Source organism: Lepus europaeus, chromosome 5 (genome assembly GCF_033115175.1).
Source record: "Lepus europaeus isolate LE1 chromosome 5, mLepTim1.pri, whole genome shotgun sequence".
Classification (NCBI taxonomy): Eukaryota; Metazoa; Chordata; class Mammalia; order Lagomorpha; family Leporidae; genus Lepus; species Lepus europaeus.
Genome location: NC_084831.1, coordinates 95,081,681 through 95,105,469, shown reverse-complemented (window position 1 = coordinate 95,105,469; position 23,789 = coordinate 95,081,681). Strand labels below are relative to the sequence as shown.

Genomic DNA, 23,789 nt, shown 5'->3' with positions numbered 1-23,789 from the left:
AAATCCCCGGGCGTTCTGAAAGGTCACTTATCTAGGGTTCGCACCGACGGTACGGGATTCTCGATACACCACTGAGGCGGATCCTTGGGGGCATTCCGGCCCTAGGTCTCGGGGAGAAACCCAAGCAGTCACCGCCCCGCTGGGAAATCAGAACCGCATTCATTGCCGGGTCTGCCAATCCGAAGCCTCCGCCGAAATGAGAAGGCGAGGATTAAAATCTGTGCTCTAGGGAAAACTCGGGGCAAATCAGGGAAATCTCTTCTACAGCCCAGCCGCTTTCGTGTGCCTGCTAGAGCGGAGGCGCCCGGCGCGGGGCCCCCACTCACCGTCCCCCACGCAAAGCAATACTGCACTTACCCAGGACCAGAACAGGGATGTTCAAGCCACTGGCTAGAGGAGTGTGAGCACATCCGGCCCTTTCCCAGAGGCCATGCTGGGGGCCCAACCGCTCTCATCCCCGCCCCTGCAGCCGGCGGGTCATTGGTAGCCGAGCCAGGCTGCAGAACACCCGCCCAGAGCCCCGCTCGCTCGGCCGTCCTCCAACTGGTCGTAAAGTGTAGTAAAGGCGCCGGCGCTTTGCGGCACCGTAGGTGAGGCCGACGGCGTGGGTCTTCTCTCTGCGGATCTGCGGCTTAGGCGGCTGCTGGTCCGAAACGGCTGCAGTTAAAGCCTTGGGAAGACAGGGAAGCGGCGAAGGTTGTTTCAGCGGGTATTTGGCTGCTCGTAGGGTTGTTTACAACACTTGTTCCAAACTGCTCTCGTGACCTGCCACTTCTCTTGTGCTCCTTTGGTTTCCATCTTTGTGTTCATCGCTAGATTTTAGGTACCCTCGGTATAGCTGACATTGTTTTTCTTGTTCACTTCGTCTTACAGTTTTGGAGTTCGAAATGCTTTACCTGATCGGCTTGGGGCTGGGAGATGCCAAGGACATTACAGTCAAAGGCCTGGAAGTTGTAAGACGCTGCAGCCGAGTGTATCTGGAAGGCTACACCTCAGTCCTGACTGTAGGGAAGGAAGCCCTGGTAGGTGATCAAGGTTCCCCAGCTTTCTGGGGAGAAAGCTAGCTAAGCACACATTAAGCTAAACAAAATGTTCCGATCTGCTTGCTTAGACCCTTCGAAACACACTCCCCTTTCATTAAGGATCTGAGGAGTAGGAGAAGGGAAGCCGTACACCCAACCTAGTGACTTGGAAAATTAAAGGGTGGTCTTGGTTCTGCTTTACAAGTCTAATTACGTGGCTTCCTCCAGTGAATGGGAAAGGAAAGTTATTTTACACTCCTGGGGATAGTTATCACAATCCCTTATTTCATGAGATGGCCAAGAAATCCTTTCTGAGTTGAGAGCTAATGAGGTGCTGACACAGCCTTAATGAGTTGGTTATGTATTCAGAACCCAAGCTGAAAGCTTTGCCCTTTGAAGTATTTCCCTGGGGAATGATGATTGCCTCCATCATATCCAGAGAGATCTTACTGTTAAATAGACCTCTTCCAATATGGCTTATATTCACACGTGTTTACATTGAGTGAGCCTGGGACTAAGTAACCAGAGGGTTTGTTAGTGTGTTGTATCTTTGGCCTCTTTAAGGGCTCAGTAAATTTTGGAGGAAGGATCAAGTTCGGGTCCATTGTCGAACACCAGGTAGAATGTAGATTAAGATGAAAAGATTAATGGACATATTACAGGAAGAGAGAGCAGATTTTTAGAATTGTCTTTGTGGTGTGTTCCAAATGAAAAAGAGACCTAGAGAATTTCAGGTCTCTGTCCTTTCATATTTACAGCCCAAAGAATTCTGAAGGTCTTAGAGTTAGTTTAAAATCTTGAAGACAGAATTAAGGACTCCTACTTGAAGTGGCCACGTGACTAAATAAAAATGTATCTAACAGCTAGGTTTGATTTGTTGGCTCCCATTTTTGCCACTCTTAGGACAGAACCAAAATATCTAACCTTAAGATGATGGAAATATGCCTCCCTAATCAGGGGTCAGAGAAAACTAGAATTTCCTTAAAAAGCTGTCTAAGAGAACAGAGACAACACATCAGCAGTTTTATATAGAAAGGTGTCTACACATGGCATAAAGGGAAGTTTGGGCCTTGTTTGTATTTTCCTTGCTATATGTTAATGTGACCTTAGACCCTGGACAAATGCTTCAACTTTAGTGTTATTACTTTGTAGTCGTCAACACATTTCCAAACAGCTCTGAACTTAAGTTTCTTTTGTTAAATGGAGATAACCCACTGGACAATTACATAGGGTTTTAATAAGATAATATACAAGGATACCTCAAAAAGTTTGTGGAAAATGGAATTAAAAGATGTTTATTTTGGTTATATAAGTTTAATATATCTATGTATAAATTTTTCATAGCTTGCATTTTGTGTGAAATTTTTGAAGATGCCTCAAATACAAGGATTTAAAATTTTTATTTTTGGGGGCCAGCACCGTGGCTCACTTGGTTAATCCTCCGCTTGTGGCACCTGCATCCCATATGGGCGCCAGGTCCTAGTCCTGGTTGCTCCTCTTCCAGTCCAGCTTTCTACTGTGGCCCGGGAGGGCAGTGGGATAGCCTAAATGGAGGATAGCCTAAGTGGTTGGGCCCTGCACCCGCATGGGAGACCAGGAGGAAGCACCCGGCTCCTGGCTTCGGATCGGCGCAGCACCATCCGTGGCAGCCATTTAGGGGGGTGAACCAATGGAAGGAAGACCTTTCTCTCTCTCTCACTGTCTCTAACTCTACCTGTCAAATAAAAAAAAAATTATTTTTGGTTTTTCATTTTATTTGAAAAGCAGAGAGAGAAGAAAGGAAAGGATTTACTGTTACTTTGTTTTCTGTTGGTCTTGTAGTTCTTTTAGAAATTTTTTGTTTTGTTTTGTTTTTTTCATTTTATTTGAAAGGAGAGAGAGAAGAGATGAGAAGAGATCTAACATCCTCTGATTCATTCCCCAAGAACCCACCTCAACCAATGCTGGGCCAGGCCAAAGTTAAGAGCTCGAAGTTCCATCCAGGTCTCCCACGTAGATGGCAGGGACCCAGGTATTTAATCCATCATCTCCGGCCTCACAGTGTTTGAATTAGCCCAAAGCTGGATCAGAAACAGAATAGTCAGGACTAGGCACTCCAATATGGGGACATCTCAGTTGGTAACCTAACTGCTGAGCCAAATGCCAGATTCTGTTTTCCATGAACCTTTTGATGTACTCAACTGTGGGAGAATGCTTTGTAAATTTTAAGTGCTAGCTACATATTAACTTTAGTTGCTGTGATATTCAAAAGTTGATTTTCCCCACAAAAAACATACTGTAGCTCTGTTACTGCAGAGTCAAGATCTGGGGAAGCACCCAACCTCACTTATAGGTAAGGTCTATGTTCTTTGTTAAGATGCTAGAGTATCTGTTCCTCTAGAATAATAAGTACTAACATTTATAGGACATTTACTATGTACTTTTTTTTTCAAAAATTTATTTATTTATTTGAAAGAGTTACAGAGAGAGAGAGAGAGAGGTCTTCCATCCCCTGGTTCACTCCCCAATTGGCTGCAATGGCCGGAGCTGCACTGATCTGAAGACAGGAGCCAGGAGCTTCTTCTGGGTCTCCCACATGGGTGCAGGGGCCCAAGAAGTTGGGCCATCTTCCACTGCTTTCCCAGGCGATAGCAGAGAGTTGGATCGGAAGTAGAGCAGCCAGGACTAGAACCGGGGCCCATATGGGATGCTGGCACTGCAGGCGGCAATTTTACCTGCTACACCACAGCGCCGGCCCCTACGATGTACCAGTTTTTAAAACAACTACTATTAAAATACTTGTGAAAGAGAAGATCACTTTAGGCTCTGGAGGACAGGAAATATTATAGACTAGATTGAATTTGAACCATGTTTTTATTTTTTTGAAAGGCAGAGTTACAGAGAGAGAGGGAGAGAAAGATATCTTCCATCAGCTGATCCACTCCTAAAATGTCTGAAACAACTGGGACTGGACTAGGCTGAAGCCATGAGTCTGGTGCTCCATCTGAGTCACAGCTGTGACTCCAGCTGGCACTCATATGGAATGCTGGCATCGTGGGCAAAGGCTGACCATTAGTGTTTACAGGCCCTATTCTCTTATTTGTTTCTAAATACTATTTGAGCCTCTACTATACTGTTTTATTTTTTGACTAGGTTATCCATTCAATAGTTTGAAATTCAAAAGTTCCAAAAGGTATTAAAATCAAAAGTTTTCCACCTTAATTTCCCTGTCTGGAAACAGTCCAAATGTATTAGCTAATACTAATTTGCTGTGTAGTCTTCCAGAAATACCTGAAAATGATAACTTTACATTTTAAAATTGCTTGAAATATTTAAGAGCTACCAACTTCAAGAATAAATTTTGAAATTTTTCTTCATTTTCATGAATGGAGAAGATTAGGGCTAAGATTGTATTAAATGTGGCTAAGCAGTCTTTGGATAATGTATAAAGTAAATGTAAAATTGTCTGTTAAATGCTACTACTTGTTTTTTTTTTCCTGCTTTGATTTTCCTTCCCTTATCCCTAACTTCGCTAGATGCTGCTATAGTACATAAAGTGATAGTTAACTCCTAATTAGATCAGGTTTGCTCCTTGGGGGCAGAAGCCATTTAAGTCTTTCTCCACCAGAAATAGAGTTCAGCATGGAAGATATGCCTAAGATATTTTATAATGAGTGAGTGAGTAGACAAATACAAGGAATTAGGTAAGTTAGGAAATAATGTAACACTAGACACTTGTTGCTTTTACTATCTCTTTCTTTTTAAACATTATTTTTTTAAAATGATCATCCATTTGATTTTATTAAGGTATTTGTGTATATATGTAAACATCCTGTTTTCTCAGTTACACATTTAGATGGTCCTTAGGATAAGTGATAAATTTGATAAGGAATAATAAATGATAGAAGTCTTAAGAGGGGGGATTTTTGTTAAATCACATAAATTTTGGGATGGGGTTGTCATTAGCATTAAATTACTATAATGTGACTTCTTGTTCTTTCAGAAATGTTAGAAATTGGGACAGGTATTTGGTACGGGGTTAAATTGCTGTTTGAGACCTCTGAGTCCCAGCTATTCTGCTTCTGAGCCAGCTTCCTGCCAGTGTGTATCCTGGGAAGCAGCAGAAGATGGCTCAAGTACATGGATCCCTGCCACCTACATGGGAGACCCAGATTAAATCCTGGGCTTGCTTTGGCCTGGCCCAGTCCAGCCCCGACTGTTGCTGGTATTTGGGGAATAAAACAGTGGATGGAAGACTTCTCTCTGCCAGTCTCTCTCTGTCACTCTGCTTTCAAATAAAATGAAAATAAGTAAATTAATTAATTTAAAATTAGAAATCAGAAAAGGCCATTCTCTTTAGTTCCTTTCATCATGAATGTTTTCTTAGGTATGTGAATATAAATTTTCTGCAACAAATTTTCTGGGTTGCTAAAATTAAAGTAAAACATTAAATTAAAATTAAGAAAAAAGTACACAATAAAAGTGAAAATAAAGAGCATTATTCATGTATGAAAATGTCATTGGGGACTTGTGGCACATATCTCAGAAGTCATATAAAAAAGGAAAGGATCTGAGGCTGGCATTGTGGCCTAGCCTAGTAGGCTAAGCTTTCACTTGCAATGCCAGCTTCCCACTTGTCCTCCAGTTCAAGACTTGGCTGCTCCACTTCTGAACCAGCTCCCTGCTAATGTGCTTGGGATAGCAATGGAAAATGGCCCAAATCTTTGGGTCCCTACAGCCACGTGGGAGACCTGGCAGAAGCTTCAGGCTTCTGGCTTTGGCCTAGCCTAGTCTGGCTATTTTGGCCATTTGCGGAGTGAATCAGCACTAGACTTCTGTCTCTCTCTCTAACTAGACCCCTCCCCCCTTTTCTCTGTAACTCTGCCTTTCAAATAAATAAAAAATAAATCTTAAAAAGAGAAAATGAAAATTTTTTCACATTTTGGGAACAAATTCTAGTTAAGTATTAGGAAACAAATTATTAAAGTTAGAACTGTAATATTTGCCTTCAGATGCTTAATCATTTGTTCATTTACTCAGTTGTTTGACAATTATTATTGAAACCCAGCTACTCTTCCATTATAGCAATCCTTTTAATTTTTAAAGTTATCAGTATGTATGCATCACTGTAATTTATCTGTGCATCCATTTGTATTGCATTTGAATTATATATTACTCCACAGGAAATCAGCTATACAACTCATGATCTTGCTTAATGGCCTGTAACTACTGCTATGTGACCACTAGCTCACTTTCTCCTGGGTTTGTTCTCTAGAGTGAAACTTCACAGGATTGATTCACAAGGCAGTTTGTACAGAAATTTCTTATATATTTAGAATTCAGTATTTTCCTCCTGCAACACTGCTTTTTTAGCAAGAACTAGGGAATAGAGTTTTAAATTAATCTTTCCTGCAATTATATAGGAATATTTACTTGTTCTATAAACCCCTAATTCTTCATTTTTTATTATTTCTTGTTGATGGGGACTTTTCTTTTAGCCACGATATCATAGATTTTTCCACAGAAAAGCCTAAATTACCATGTATGTTTTTAATCATTGTTTAATGTATTTGTTTTGTATTATCATGTTTCTGAAGTAGGGCTCATGCATACATATTCTCTGTTCACCCTACAGTGGTCTTCAAGGACGAAATTTAGGAATAAATTTAAAATGCGAAAAGCCTCAGATGTTAAGAGGTCTGCCTCCTCTTGGGATATTAAGATAGCCCCAAAGACAGAGTGTAATTGCAACACGATAGAGTGCTAGCTCACTGATGGGTTGTATTGAATGATCTGTGTTTGGATGGCTGCCAAGACTCACACCCATACCAGACAAAGATCATTTTGTGTATGTGTGTTGAAATGGTTACCTGCTATCTCTAATTTTTATATTTGACTTAAACCTGTAGGAAGAATTTTATGAAAGAAAATTGATTGTTGCTGATAGAGAAGCAGTAGAACAAGAAGCTGATGATATTTTAAAGGATGCTGATATCAGTGATATTGCATTCCTTGTTGTTGGTGATCCATTTGGGTAAGTTATGTTAAGTTTTTAACTTTTTTTTAATCAGAATTATTCTATTATATTTAAAATTTTTACCTCTCTGTTGCTAGTAAGAGAACCTATTTACCTGAGTAAGCTCAATCTTCAATTTTGTAGTTTAAAATTTCATTGCCTCTGAAATTAATGAAGAAAATCTGGTTCGTAAAGATACCATCATAGTACCGCTTTGTTATCAGGTGTCAACTCTGAAGTCTGTATCAGTTGTGTCTTCTGTTTTCTGGAAAGTCATCAAATGCCTTAACTAATATGTCATTATTAAATAGGTTATTACATTATCAAAGTCATGGCTGCCATTTGCTTCATAAAATTGTGAACATCTGTTTTTCTTTATCGTGGGCTATTTTTTCCTTTTTAAAATTGTTTAAGAGTTGGCAGTATTGCATCTTCCTTACTTGTCTTGAATTTATTGTTTATCATGCCTCTGATTTCAATTTCTGATATCCATTGGGAGCTTTGTTCTTTCTCGTTACCAAGAAGAAGGGCTTCTACTTGTGTAGTCAAGCATCATCAATCTCTAATGTCAAGCCAGACAGAAGAGTTCTTTGTCTACAGCTGGTGACCCAAGATTTATGTCACAGATTTAAGAAACATAAGGACAATTAAATCACTATGCACCCATCACCATGGATGTTTTTCAAGAGAATGGAGTTACATGTGAATGTGTTTGTCAAAAGGAAAATAATTTATATCAATATGAGATGCCAGACATTATGTATCATTACTATACTTGATTGCAAATGACACTGGATAATCACACACTGTAAAACACTTAGTTTGTTTTAGCATATGAAATGGTTTTCTATAAACATACAATTTCTTTGAAATTAGCAGTATTTGTTATTTTTAAAGCCATATGATAATAAAACAAAATGAGGATAATAAAAAATCTTAAAAGAAAATAAGAAAATGCCTTGTAAATCATAAGATTTTATTTTTTTTCTTCGAAATACAAAGTTACAGAGAGAGGGAGAGACAGAAAGAGAGGTCTTCCATCCACTGTTTCACTCCCCAAATGGCCACAACAGCCAGGGTAGAGCCAGGTCAGAGCCAGGAGCTTCATCCAGGTTTCCCACATGGGTGTCAGGGGCCCAATACTTGGGCCATCTTCTGCTGTTTTTCCGGGCCATTAACAGGAGCTGGATCGGAAGTGGAACAGCTGGGAAATGAACCAGCGCCAATATGGAATTCCAGTATTGCACGCTGCAGCTTTACCCACTATGCTACAACACTGGCCCCTAAATCATAGGATTTTCATATCATATTAACTCCTACATTAAAATCATTTTCTTTTTTGTTTGTTTGTTTTTAAAGATTTATTTTTTATTTATTTTAAAGTCAGAGTTACAGGGAGAGGAGGAAAGAGAGAGAGGTCTCCCATCTACTGGTTCACACCCCAAAATGGCTACAATGGCAGGGGCTGGGCCAGGCCAAGGCCAGGAGCCTGGAGCTTTTTCCAGGTCTCCCACATAGATGCAGAGGCCCAAATACTTGGGCCATCTTCTGCTTCTTTCCCTGGTGCATTATCAGGGAGCTGGATAGGAAGTGGAGCAGCCAGGTCTCCCACTAGAGCCCATAGGGGATTCTGGTGTCACAGACATCAGCTTAACCACTATGTCACAATGCTGGCCTGTCACCATTTTAAAAAGTGTATTTTATATCTGCTGAATCTCATAATAAAAATTGGGGGCTTATATTTTGTATTATTTCATTTTATATTTTATTTTTCTAATAGTTTTTATTGTTTTACATGATTTATTCCATGATTTAGAATATAAAATATTGGCCATTCATCATAGATCATTAGAGAAGCACTGCTGTTGACTTTTGTTTTACAAGTCTTATATATCCTTTCATTCCCTTCTACTGTGGCTGCCATTATTCTACCTAATCTAACCTCATACACCCTACTCCTTGTGCTGTCTGTGTACAAACTCAACTCTTTACTCATAATTTGTTCTAATTCATATTTGTAAAACCATAATTTGGAAACCTCACCTGTGCTTTCAATGGCTAATGGCCTAGGCAAAGGAGCAGAAGATGGCCTAAGTGTTTGCTCCTGCCACCCACGTGGGAAATCTGGATGAAGCTTCAGCCATCCAGGGAGTGAACAAGTAGATAGAGCATTCTCTCTCTTTGTAACTCAGACTTTCAAATAAATAAACAAAATCTCTCTCTGTCTCTCTCCTTTTTTTTTTTTAAGATAAGCTTATTTTGATAGAAACAGTTTTTAAATTATGAATAGTTTAATGATAATATATATTTTCCATGAACTTTTTGAGGACTTTTCCTATGTAGCCATAGAAGTCAAGAAGAAACTAATTCAAAGAGGAAAAAGTGGCCCATTTTGGTAGACTAAATGAGGAGATAGAAAAATATGTGTAGCTTTAAAGGCACAATTCATAGTTCAGAGGTGGTAGCTTTATGCTGCCTCTGCATAGGGTTTAACAGGTAGAGACTGTAGGGTGGACCAGGGGAAAGATAGAAGTTAGAAGATAGAATTCCATGTAAATGAAAAGTCTGAGGTGAAAAGAAAGTGCCTTAATGTAGTAATCGCCTGTTCCGATTGTGTTTTGCAGTATTATTTCCCTGTCACTGATTACGCCTAAACAGACTGTTTTTCCCAGGTTCTAATTAGTAAAATATAGATTTATTTGTACTCAACTCAGATTCTGTCTCTTTTATTTTTGCTTATGCAAGTGTAAGTGCTTTTTCTTTTTCATATATAAAGTCTCGTGACAGTCAGTTTGTGTTTCTCCGTGACTAGTCATATATAATCATATTTCCTGGACTGCAGTTATTGTCAAGATGGAGGAGTTAGTAAAGAGATGATGAGGCATATATAATTTTAATCGCATCTTGAAGAATTAGAATTTAAGTAAATTAAAATAAAAGAAAGGAATGACACATTGGATGCAGCAAGGCACTGAAATTCTTCAAGTGTCAAAAAATTACCTTTCTTAATTTTAAGTCACATTCTACTTATTTGAATAAAACATTAAAAGAACGGAAGATAGTTCAGGATGTTAAATTTTAAATTATTTTATTTGCAGTATCTTAAAAATTGTGGTAAACTACATACAACAGAAAATTTACCATTTTAACCATTTTTGATGTATAATTTAGTGACATTGCATGTGTTCACCTTGATGTACAGCTGTCCTTGCTATCCATGTCCAACAATTTTAAGCCTTTCAGAAGATAGGTAGGAGCTGTAAGTTCTCAATTTTGCCATGTAATCCAGGTTATTGAAAGAAAATGTAGAAATTAGTCGCATAAAGTAAATGACTAGAGGAAAAAAGCTTACGTGAATAAAATTGACTTAATCTTGTGAGAGATAGTAATCTCTAGCATTCTATCCCTAAACCTTCCAGTGAGGAGTTGCTGGATAGAGGTCTTCATTACACAAGCGCTTTCCAATAAAGGGTCTATTTTGTTCTGTTTATATGTTATAGCTCTGCTTGGTAACTGTGAGTATATAGTAAATTAACACATAATTTTTATCCTTACTTTATGTGCCTTTTCCTTGATAGTGCACACATGAAAAATGTACCTTCATTCACTTGTCTCCTTTGCATCCTAATGTAGGCCATTTGATCATTTCCATTCCAAGTACTGCATTTGAAGAGTACATGGCACCTAGTAACAGTCCAAGAAATGTCAGCATTATCATTAGTCAGCTCTTTTCTCCATCATAAATAAAGCTGCTCTGTACAAATTAATGGATATGATCCCTTTCCCCTCCCACTTTTCCATCTTAGCACTCTTGAATTATTTCCTTATGATAAATTCTCTAATATAGGTTTTTAGGGTAAACGTATCAAACGGTATAGACATGGACATTTTCTAGCACATAAAACTACTGCCAAATTATTTTTTAAAAAAGATAGTACCAATTTATAGTGCTTCCAGTTCTCTATGAAAATCTCTTTTTCACTTTATTATTGCAAACTTTAGTAAGTTTATAGATCACCAGTCACACCTATGACAAATATGGTAGTACTGTATCTGGAAACTGATGTTATTATAAAATAAAATTTAAAACAAACATACTAAAGTGTGAACATTGAAACTGATCACCTTTATTTATTGATTCCATTAATCAAGACATTTTTGGATCTGCTCTTTTGAAAATGCCTTTGGAACAATTCCAAGTAACAAGTACTTTACTAAGAGAAGTTTTCTGTTTTGTTTTGTTTTACTGTTTCTGGGCGTGTGTCTCAATCTAGTTTTGGATCCATTTGAATTGCAGCACATGCCTCCAAAATGCTAAATTTGTATGTGTATATGTCTGTGTGACTCTGGTCATTTTAAGTTAACTTGTGATGAAGACAATTTTAAATCAGTTTTTCTTCTCATGTATTTAAATAACTCACCAAGTAACTAATTTAGTTTTCCTTATTCTTAATGCTCAGTAGTGACATTCTGTTGAAGGGGATATTAAAAATATTCTTTTTTTATCTCTTGAAGAACTTTAATGCTCAATTTTCACAATACAATCAAGTTTACATTCAGTTTTCTAATTTATGTCAAAATATGCTAGTTTATAAAAAAAGTACATTCTTCAGCTTTTTTCCACCTTCTTTTGCCTATCTTTGAAATGGAGTATTGGGTATTTTTAATGTAAGTATGTTATATACGTACACTTTAATTGCATATTTTAGAAATAAACAAAACCCATGATATTTTGGTAACTCATAGTGTATTTATAAAATGAAAAGCTCTCTACAAAATACACTTTTCACTGGGAAAATAAATAAAACAGACAAATGGATCTACACAAAGCAAACCTGAACTTTGGTAGATTTCAGTGTAGGGTAGTCCATAACAAGCTTATTTGCCCTTTTCCCCCCACAGCTGCTCAGCTTCCAGAAAAATATTCTTTAAAACTGGCATTCATACTGCTTTTGAAAAGCTTACTCTCAATCAAATTAATGATTATTTTTCATCCTAATTTTTATTTTTATCTGTGTGATTAAAAACAGACTTCCCTGGTGGATATCTGTTAATCTGTATTTGCCTGTCTCATGGGGTAAAAGCTCTTGATCTTCCTACTTGGTATGCATTGACCAGTTGACAGGTTCTGTTTGTTGTAAGGAGTTTCTCAAACATGCTAATGTTGCTTTCCCCAGTAGGGCCTGGAATTTTTATCAAGAGGGAAAAAGGTCCTTAGTAATGCAGTTCCAAATTGATAATGGGGTTATTTTTCACAATATTTATATTTATATATGTTTTCTCTGTACCCCACTTACCTAGAGTGATGAGATTTATATCATAAAAGGAAAGGCAACAGGCAGAATACGCATACACACACACACATATATACATGCCAGCTAACTATACAGAGTAATCAGACTGAAAACATTTATAAATAAAATGACTGCTAGACAGAAGTAAGTAAATCCAACTATGATTCTATAGATAGAGTGCTTATATAAAGAATGGAAGACTGACAGGTAATAAAATGTTCTGTTTATTCTGCCTTATGGTTCAAGAGACAGAGCAGGAATAAATTGGGTCTATTTGTGTTGTAATTTAATAACTATAGAGCACAGAGCAGTAATTTTAGGAATTTAAAGGGGCCCTGAGACCAAATAGTTTAAGAATTGCTGCTCAGGAGTAAAGTTGCTGAGGTTATATTTCACAGATGTCTTTTGCAAGTATTACCAGGCAAAGAATAGCTAAATGTCCCCTTTCTCAGTAGCTGCTGTAAGAGTGTTGTTGCAGTTCGGCAGTGTGAAAGGCATGTGTAGGTTTATACTCTTTTGCTAAAAAGCCTAGATAAAAGCTTTATGCAGGTGCCTGGCAGAATTTGAAGACTCAAATATGCAGATGTTGCTTTCTCCAACAACCCAGGAAATATTATAGCTTTACTGTCTTACAAAGCCCACATCATTTATTTTTTCTCACTACAGGGCTACCACACATAGTGATCTTGTTCTGAGAGCAGCTAAGCTGGGAATCCCTTATCGAGTTATTCACAATGCTTCCATCATGAATGCTGTTGGCTGCTGTGGTTTACAGGTAATGCTGCAAAGGAAATTTTATAATCTAGTGGAATTAAGCAAAATGTTTAGTTTTCTTACAAATTTTCAGTAGATTTTATTGTATGTCATGAATTATAAAACACACTACTATTTGATACTACACCACTTAGTATGTGCTAAAAATTTTAATGCTAATTTTTTATATTGTTTTCTTTTATAACTTAGATGTTTTTCCTTTCTTTATTGGAATAGGCCATTTATAATAAACTGAGAATGACTTTTATATCTAACTTGTACATTCATAATAAGGAAAATATAAGCTAATTAAATTGTTTAAGTATTTTTAAAAGCTTTTTATAGTCTTTTCAATGAATTAGCATTGTCAAGTTCTGTGTATTCCACACAGTATTGTTTTCTATGCCATCTAAAATATTGGGATGCTGTAGGTATTAAAAAGTAATAGTATTAGATTTTTATGCCAGCTTTATAATTATTGATGTATAAAGCAGGTTGTTTTTCACTCCATCTTGATTCTCAGTAGTTAAAACAATGCAGTATAACTGTTTCCAAGATTTTCTTCCAAGCGCTTGACATTTGTTTCCCAAATTTGGTGTTTGTATCTTTACATTCACACATGCATAGTCCATGACATCTATGACTGCTGCATGACCAAGAGTGGCTTTAAAACTTCCTTGTGGGGGCCAGCGCCCTGGCGCACTAGATTAATCCTCTGCCTGCGGCGCCGGCATCCCATATGGGTGCTGGTTCTAGTCCCAGTTGCTCCTCTTCCAATCCAGCTCTCTGCTGTGGCCTGGGAAAGCATAGAAGATGGCCCAATTCCTTGGGCCCCTGCACCCGCTTGGGAGACCGGGAGGAAGGACCTGGCTCCTGGCTTCAGATCAGCGCAGCTCCGGTTGTTGCGGCCACTTGGGGAGTGAACCACAGAAGGAAGAACTCTCTCTCTCTGTCTCTCTCACACTGTCTGTAACTCTGCCTGTCAAATAAATAAATCAAGTCTTTTAAAACAAACAAACAAGAAGTTCCTTGTGATTGTTAAGTCACATTCCTACTTTAGATAGATGAGAGTACTTTAACAAGTTTGTGGAAAAGGATATGAAAAGAAAAGTTAATTTTGATGCAAGAATTTTGAAATCCGTGCAAACTTTTTTATAATATACATGTCTATGAACTTTTTGATGGTCACTTGTATTGTGATAGGAAAATAATGTGCATTGTAAGATCGGTAAAGTAAGTTTTTTCCCAGCATGTCTTCCTGAAGTGAATCATTCAAAAATGGATATTTACAAAATACATCAGTGTCATGTCCAGTGCTGTGAATATAGTTGTAGCGGACAGGAGCCTCTACCATATCACCTAGCAAGAATAACTCAGGTTAGTTGACTGAAACCATCAATTTATCTCAACATAGTGTCTTTGGTTGTGAAGAACCAGAGAAAAAGTGTAAATTTTCATCTTTTATTTTTCACCTCTTGCTCTTAGTCATCATATTTCAGTGGGCTCTGGGGCAGACATTGTGGCACAGCAGGTTAAGCTGCAGCTTGGGATGCCCACATCCCTTTTGGGAGTGGCTGTTAGAGTCCAAACTTCTCTGTGCTTCCGACCCAGCTTCCTGTATATGTACCTGGGAAGCAGCAGATGATTACCCACGTACTTGTGTTCTTGTCAACCATGTGGGAGACCTGGAGGGAGTTCCTAGCTCTTGGCTGTGGCCTGGCCCTGACCATTGTAGACATTTGGGGAATGAACCAGCAGATCAAAGGTAAGTCTTTTGAACATTTCTGTGTTGGAGCAGGTTGCATGCTGTTCATAGAAACATAAAATATTAGTGCTACAAAGAATGCTAAATATGGAGAAAATGATGCCAAGCAGTGTTCCCAAGGTCATTCAGGTGGGCAGTAGTAAAGATGTGATAAACATTCTTAATTTTTTTTCTTAAAGATTTATTTATTTATTTGAAAGGCAGAGTTACAGAGAGGCAGAGGCAGAGAGAGAGAGGTCTTTCATTTCCTGGTTCACTGCTTAGATGGCCACAACGGCCAGAACTGCACCAATCCGAAGCCAGGAGCCAGGAGCTTCCTCTGGGTCTCCCACATGGGAGCAGGAGCCCAAGGACTTGGGCCATCTTCTACTGCTTTCCCAGGCCACAGCAGAGAGCTGGATTGGAAGTGGAGCAGCTGGGACTCAAACTTTTGCCCATAAGGGATGCTGATGCTGCAGGTTTATGCCACAGCGCTGGTCTCAGTAAACATTCTTGATTTTGTGGCAAGCATTTAGCCTAGTGGTTAAATCTGCATCCCTTATTGGAATACTTGGGTTTGTTGCTTGGTTCTGTCTACCTACAGCTTCCTACTAGTATTGACCCTGGGAAGTAGTGGTGAAGGCTTAGGTGGTTTGGATTCCTGCCACTCATGTGAGAGACATTTATTTGAGTTCTCAGCTCCAGCTTCTGTCTGCCCAGTCCCCATTGTTGGGGTCATCAGTGAACCAGTGCATGGAGGAACTCGTTCTTATTCTCTCTAATTTTTTCTTTCTTTGTCTTGTAAATAAATACATATTAAAAAGCAAAAACAAGGCCGGCGCCGTGGCTTAACAGGTTAATCCTCCGCCTTGCGGCGCCAGCACACCGGGTTCTAGTCCCGGTTGGGGCGCCGGATTCTATCCCGATTGCCCCTCTTCCAGGCCAGCTCTCTGCTATGGCCCGGGAAGGCAGTGGAGGATGGTCCAGGTCCTTGGGCCCTGCACTTGTGTTGGAGACCAGGAGAAGCATCTGGCTCCTGGCCTCGGATCAGCGCGATGCGCCGGCCGCAGCGGCCATTGCAGGGTGAACCAACGGCAAAGGAAGACCTTTCTCTCTGTCTCTCTCTCTCACTATCCATTCTGCCTGTCAAAAAAAAAAAAAAAAGCAAAAACAGCCTGTTAATTCTCTATCCAATATTTTTCCTTGTAGACTGCTGTCTTTTAAGAATTGATAATTACTAGAGGAAAGGAAACAAAGAAGGGAATATATTATGTAACAGATAAAGATGTGTAAATCAAGGCCCGTGCTGCGGCTTAATAGGCTAATCCTCTACCTGCAGCGCCGGTACCCCGGGTTCTAGTCCCCATTGGGGCGCCGGATTCCGTCCTGGTCGCCCCTCTTCCAGGCCAGCTCTCTGCTGTGGCCTGGGAGTGCAGTGGAGGATGGCCCAAGTGCTTGGGCCTGCACCTGCAAAGGAGACCAGGAGAAGCACCCGGATCCTGGCTACAGCCGCAGCGGCCATTGGGGGATGAACCAACGGAAAGGAAGACCTTTCTCTCTGTCTCTCTCTCACTGTCCACTCTGCCTGTTAAAAAAAAAAAAAAAAAAGATGTGTAAATCAAAGCTAATGGAACATTTTTAATTCACATTGGTTTTAATTATATATCTGATGAGGAAAGTTAACTAGGCATTTGTCCTATCATATTTGCTCTAAATTATATTAACTATTAACATTTAAAAAATTTTAAGCATAAGCATTAAAAAAAAAAACCATCCTATAAATTATGTTATCCAGACTGGCTTGAAGTAAAAATTGGTGACCCTGTCTGCCTTCTGATCCTCCTCACTGATAGGGAGGTATTGATCTCATGTTTAAAATGGGTGAAGGTATTTGGGAAGAGATTTACTGTGAGAATTGACAGTCTTCACATAAGCTACTAAGGTCATAACCAATTTTAATATTCAAGACTACTACTAAAAGTTCATTAAAATTACTATAATGTATATTATAGTAAATTTATTTAAATAAATATATTTAAATAAAAATTTACTATATATGAATGAAATGGTCATTTTTCCATTCAATTATTATTTATAGCTGTTGTCTATATTCCCACTGAACTAAAGTCTTCTTGCTTTTTGCTGGTTAAATGACTTATTTGGTGAAGTATTAAGCCTTTTTACTGTAATGTCATTCTTTCTTTTTTAAACATGAGGCAAACTCATTCTTTTTTTTAAATTTTTTTAATTAATTAATTAATTTGACAGGTAGAGTTATAGACAGTGAGAGAGAGACAGAGGGAAAGGTCTTCCTTCCATTAGTTCACCCCCCAAATGGCCGCTACAGCTGGTGCGCTGCGCTGATCCAAAGCCAGGAGCCAGGTGCTTCTTCCTGGTCTTCCATGCAAGTGCAGGGCCCAAGTACTTGGGCCATCCTCCACTGCACTCCGAGGCCACAGCAGAGAGCTGGACTGGAAGAGGAGAAACCGGGACTAGAACCGGCACCCATATGGGATGCCGGTGCCGCAAGCAGAGGATTAAGCTAGTGCGCCACTGCGCTGGCACCTGTAACGTCATTCTAAAATATGTTATCTCAAAAACTAACAGGGGCTAGCGCTGTGGCACAGCAGGTTAAAGCCCTGGCCTGAAGTGCCAGCATCCCATATGGGCCCTGGTTCAAGTCCTGGCTGCTCCTCTCCTGATCCAGCTCTCTGCTATGGCCTGGGAAAGCAGTAGAAGATAACCCATGTCTTTGAGCCCCTGCACCCATGTGGGAGATCCGGAAGAAGCTACTGGCTTCTGATCAGTGCAGCTCCAGCCATTGCGGCCATCTGGGGAGTGAACCAGGGGATGGAAGACCTCTCTCTCTGTCTCTACCTCTCTCTGTAATTCTGTCTTTCAAATAAATCTTAAAATATAAAAGAAGGCCAGCGCCACAGCTCAATGGGCTGATCCTCCGCCTTGCGGCGCCAGCATACCAGGTTCTAGTCCGGTCGGGGTGCCGGATTCTGTCCCGGTTGCCCCTCTTCCAGGCCAGCTCTCTGCTGTTGCCCAAGTGCTTGGGCCCTGCACCCCATGGGAGACCAGGATAAACACCTGGCTCCTGCCTTCAGCGGCCATTGGAGGGTGAACCAAAGGCAAAGGAAGACTTTTCTCTCTGTCTCTCTCTCACTGTCCACTCTGCCTGTCAAAAAATAAAAATTTAAAAAAAAAAAAGAAAGAAAAACTAACAGAAAAAGGGAAAAAGAAAGAGGGTGAGAGGTAGAGAAGGGGAAGGAAGAAGAGAATATCATTATGTTCTTAGCATTGTATCTATAAATCACATTGAATCCGTTAAAAACTAATTAAAATTACAGTTAAGTATTAAAAATAAATAAAATAAAAATTTTTTTTAGTTCAGCAAAAAAAATAAATAAATAAAATAATTCATGGATCTCATAAGTTGGGAGTGGTTACCAGAGGCTGGGGGATGCAGGAGAGGAAGGAATGGGAAAAGGTTGATTAATGGGTACTGCTAAATTATACTTAGATAGGAATAAGAAGTTCTGGTGTTCTTTTGTATAGTAGGATAACTATAGATAATGATAATGTACACTTTTTTTTTTTTTAAAATAAAGCTAGAAGAGAGGATTGAGTGTTTTCACCATAAAGAAATAATATGTGTTTGAGGAGACAGATAAATTTATCCTGATTGGGAGAGACCATGGTGGTGGAATAGGGAGGGAGCTTACTACTCTAACCTAGGAAAGATAGTTAAAAAAACATGGAGAAAGTGCAGTCTCAGGGAAGAGATAGTGAGAAAACAGCAGAGCAAACTCCAGGCAAGTTAGAGGCACACTGTGTACCTACATGGAGGCTGTGGACATGTACAACACGTGTGGATGTGTGTACCACTCCAGACCCCGGTCTCAGCCTCAGCTTTGGAGAGTGAGATGAGACTACACTGCAGCAGCCAAAGCCACTGGCGAAAGGCTGTGTGAAGAGGCTTGTGTGAGTCTAGCTTGGAGCCTTATGGAGCACAGTATACCTGCCAACCTAGAGGCCAAAAAAAGGGAGGCATGTTTCTCTCTCCCTGACCACCCAGCACCAGTGTCCTGTAACTAGCCAAGAGGGGGTAGGCACCATTTAGATATATATAACAGCTATTCCAGCTTATATCCATGCTCCCAGCAACCAGCCTTGAAGAGACATTTGAATCTGGCTGGGAGAATTGACAGGAGGCTAGGTGCTCATGACCGTGGGAACCTTGTGTTCTGGGACTGTGAAAACACTGTGGTTGCATGTGATGGTGCAGGGTGTGGCTGGGTCTCTGCGCAGTCACTGTGGGTGGCTCCACACACTCAGGGCTCCCTGACTCCCTGGTGAGGGTCATGGATGTGGGGTCTGTGCTCACACCGAGGACTGGATGGATCCTTTGTGTGGTTCTTGTGGCAGTGTAGATGAATATTTTACCCCCTGGGGTTAGTACCCAGGCATTGGTCTTCTTGGAGGAGAAGAGGCGAACATAAGACTATGCCAACAGAGCAGATTAAACCTCTCTTCTTATTTTAAAAAAAAAAAAAAACAGATTTACCACACCCAATCTGGGTGTCACCTTGGGCCTCCCCTCATCCTGGAGCACTGAGAGCTCCCTGACCAAACCCAGCACACGCCTCAGGGTATTCACTTGAAGCAGACACTCCATGCATCCACAGAGGCATAATCCAAAGATAAAAGTCATCAAAACTTAAAAAAATATAAATGGCTTCAACTCTCCAGGTAAAAGATACTGGCTGAATGGATTGAAAAACAAGACCCATCTATTTGCTGCCCACAAGAAACACATCTCACCAACAAAGATACATGCAGACTGAAAGTGAAAGGATGGAAAAAGGTATTCCATGTTAACAGAAACCAAAAAAAAGAGCTGCTGTAGCCATCCTAATATCAGACAAAATAGACTTCAACACAAAAACTGTTAAAAGAGCCGAAGAAGGGCACTATGCAATGATTAAAGGATCAATTCAATGGAAGATGTGACTATAATAAATGTATACATACCTAATTACAGGGCATCTGGCTATTTAAAAGAAATGTTAATGGAAAAAAGGGAGACAAACACCCTTATAATAGTACTGGGGGACTTCAGTACCCCACTTTCAGCAATGGATAGATCAACCAGACAGAAAATCAGCAAGGAAACAACAGTTAATTAACACTAGAGTCCAAATGGACCTAACTGATATCTACAGCACTTTTTATTCTACAGTTGCAGCATACACATTCTTCTCATCAATGCATGGAACTTTCTCTAGGATAGACCACAAGCTAGGTCATAAAGCAAGTCTCAGCAAATTAAAAAAAATCAAAATTGTACCATGCATCTTCTCTGACCACAATAGCATGAAGCTGGACATTAATAACTCAAGAATCTCTAGAACATGTGCAGACACATGGAGGCTGAACAACATGCTCCTGAATGAACAGTGGGTCATCGAAGAAATCAAAAGAAATAAAACTATTGGGGAGCAGTTATTTTTTCATCCTTTTTATTGAATACTTAGTATAGAATTAATCTTCTGTATATAATTAAAGAAGATCTTAGTAAAGAATAATTGAAAATAATTCTTAGTGAAAAATAAGAATAGGAATAGGAGAGGGAGGAGGAAGAAGAATGGGAGAGCAGGTGGGAGGGTAGGTAGGATGGGAAGAATCACTGTGCTACTAAAGTTGTATTTTTGAAATGCATGAGATTTTCATACCTTAAATAAAAGGTTTCTGGGAAAAAATAAAAAATTATCCTGATTGGACTTTACACAAAGCATATATATATTGAAACATCACTTATTCTCTCTATATGTACATATATATATATATAAGTGATATACATACAGAATATTATACATACATATTATATATATACACAAATTTAGGGACATAGTAGATAAATGTTTTTAAAAAATTATCATTGGCTGGTATATGGAAATTTGAATTCCTGCCAGGCGGGATTGGAATAGCAGAAATTCATTAAGAAGTGGCTATTATAGTTGTTTAGAGGAGATGTTGGTGTCTTGGACTGCATGGAGAGGGTAGGGTGTAAGAGAAATTCAAAGAAGTGAACCTGAAGGCACTTTCTGTTAAGAGAGTTGGAATTTGAGGAGATTTAGAGAGGCATTTCTGCCATACTGATAGGAAACAAGATGAGCCCTCTCCCATCTCCACTACCGCAGTTACTATGGTCCTTTCCCAAAAGACTTGTCTGTGGAGCTAGAACTTTTTAATACCATTGTGCAGTTGGGTTCTGATGTTTTGCTTGGTTGTCTTGTCATTGCCAAAGCAGTTGGCTTCTGTCACTAATAGCCTTGTCCAGACTTCTTGTGCTTTCAGGACCATGGTTAATCATGAAATTGATGATGTGGGTAGAGCATGATTAAGTTTGTCCTTCTAGACTTTTTTTTTTTTTTTTTTGACAGGCAGAGTTAGAGAGAGAAAGATTTTCCTTCCATTGGTTCACCCCCCAAATGGCCACTACAGCCGGCGCGCTGCGCCAATCCAAAGCCAGGAGCCAGGTGCTTCCTCCTGGTCTCCCATGCAGGTGCCTTCCCGGGCCACAGCAGAGAGCTGGACTGGAAGAGGAGAAACCTGGACAGGATCTGGCGCCCCAACCAGGACTAGAACCCGGGGTGCTGGCGCCTCATATGCAGGATTAGCCAAGTGAGCCACGGCGCCTGCCTCTCCTAGACTCTTTATGGTATGAATGTTGCCCTGAAGTCTCTCTTATTCTCTTTCTCAACGTCAGCAAAACCATTGTTACATAAAATGCATGTGCTGATAAAAATAATGAAACAACCTCAAGATGGATATTCTGTGTCAAAGAGAAAACTAGTCACTCTGAGTTATATGGTTTTGTGCTGCATATTTTGATTTCTGCTAGCCTGGATTCCTCTAACCCCTCAGATTTAAATGATTTGCTTGAGGAAACACATATGTGTAAAATACATGTGGTACTTAATAGAATTATTTGCAAGTTACGTCTTCGAGTTTTTCCATCTACACAATAGATTTCTTAACAGATTTTTAAACTTAAAAATGACAAAAGGTTTTTATTTGTAATGCAAAATATCAAAAACTTTCAGCCTAATTATAAAGTGAAGTTTAACCAAGCTTCTGAAAGGAGACAAATTGGTGGCACCAAGCTGAGTCAGTAGACTACTAAAATCATTCAGGTATATGGTTCTGAAGGCTCAAGCTAAGTTGACAGGGAAAGAAATGAGGCAATTTTATCAATTGTTCAGCTGGAATTGACAGGAATTGGCACTTAGTCAGATGTAGAGATACTTAGAGGCAAACAAGTCAGGTATGTTAGCTATTTCTAGAGAATTGCTTCATGCCATTCTAAATATTGCCCAAGACTTCCCATCTCTGGTGATTTGTTCATACCATTGCATTCTTTTGCCACACTCCACTCCTCTACTGTAAATCTTATGTGTCCTTAAGATCTAGCTTTTATCCTCTTTTAAGAAGCCACAGATGGCCGGCGCCGCGGCTTACTAGGCTAATCCTCTGCCTGCGGCGCCGGCACCCCAGGTTCTAGTCCCGGTCAGGGCACTAGATTCTGTCCCGGTTGCCCCTCTTCCAGTCCAGCTCTCTGCTGTGGCCCGGGAGTGCAGTGGAGGATGGCCCAGGTCCTTGGGCCCTGCACCTGCATGGGAGACCGGGAGGAAGCACCTGACTCCTGGCTTTGGATCAGGGCAATGTGCTGGCTACAACATGCCGGCCATAGCAGCCACTTGCGGGGTGAACCAACGGAAAAAGGAGAAGACCTTTCTCTCTGTCTCTCTCTCTCACTGTCCACCCTGCCTGTCAAAAAAAAAGCCACAGAGGCTATAAGTCTGAATCTCATATTTGTTAATTATTACCACTCCCTAGGCTGATTTGTCTTTCTTTTACATCTTCTCACTTAGGTGGACAGTGGCCTATATATAATGGATGGATTTGAGATGAATACTTTTTTTTATTTTTTGTTTTTGTTGTCAATAATTAGATGAAATGTAATTTAATAATGAATTAGTAAATTGCTTTTTCTACAAATTACTCTAGGTTAAAATTAAAAAGGCTTGTATTTTTTGCTGTCTTAGAAAACAGCTTGCTGACTACTCTGTCTCTGCCTTCCCAATAAATTAAAATATGTGAATTAAATTTTAAAAGCCCAGGAGGGAGGGGGGTATCACAAGCATTTGGCACAGAAGTTAAGATTATTTAAGATTCCCACATTCCATATCAGAGTGCCTGAGTTTAACTGCCAGCTCCATTTCCAATTCCAGCATCCTGCTAATGCATACTCTGCTAGGCAGCAAGTGATGGCTCCAGTACTTGGATCTCTGCTACCCACGTGAGAGACCTGGATTGAATTCTGGGTTCCGGGCTGCAGCCTGGTCTACCTCAGCCATTGCACACATTTAGGGAGTGATTGAAGGAAAAGTTTCTTACTATTGAAAGACAGCTTACTAATTAGGCTTCTGCAACTTCAAGTCTTTTCACTATGATTTTGACAGTTCCTTTTTATACTTTTCTGGTAAGTCCTTGATGGTGAAACAGAAAGTACTGATCCTTCTGTTCTTTGAAGTAGTAACATCCAAATGGTGAAACAGCTTGCATAATGTCCCTAGATTCATTGAAGAAGTTTGCACTACAGCACAGGAGTGGTTACAGTTTATAAATCAGTGTCCTGGAAAGCACTGCTTGTAGGGGTTTTCCTTAATCCTCCCAAATTAGACAATTCAAAGACACTTTTACACAGAATGCTTCAGTTGTTGCCTATATGTGACTAGCATCTCAGTTCTTTTAAAGGTCCTCATTTTCTTTTTAAATGAAGAACTTAGTTATTTCTGTAACTGTTTCCATGACTTTTAATTAAAGTATTTAAAAATAAGTGTATGTATAAATTTTTTTAATTTAATAGTTATTCCATGAAGTTTTTTTCATGGAATAATACTAATATT

The 23,789-nt window shown here is 39.6% G+C and overlaps 1 protein-coding gene across 2 annotated transcripts in view; it reads left to right on the top strand.

Moving 5' to 3' along the window:
* Positions 1 to 579: 579 nt before the first annotated feature.
* Positions 580 to 23,789, top strand: part of DPH5 (diphthamide biosynthesis 5) — a 39,844-nt gene continuing 16,634 nt past the window's right edge. Inside the window, exons 1-4 of one of the 2 annotated variants that reach the window (XM_062191841.1) lie at positions 580 to 696; positions 874 to 1,022; positions 6,911 to 7,035; positions 12,978 to 13,086. In XM_062191841.1, coding sequence (XP_062047825.1) covers positions 888 to 1,022; positions 6,911 to 7,035; positions 12,978 to 13,086 — 369 coding nt within the window. In that variant the 5' untranslated portion in view covers positions 580 to 696; positions 874 to 887. Of the gene's footprint in view, positions 710 to 873; positions 1,023 to 6,910; positions 7,036 to 12,977; positions 13,087 to 23,789 lie in introns of both variants that reach the window. The other variant, XM_062191840.1, reaches the window with a different exon arrangement.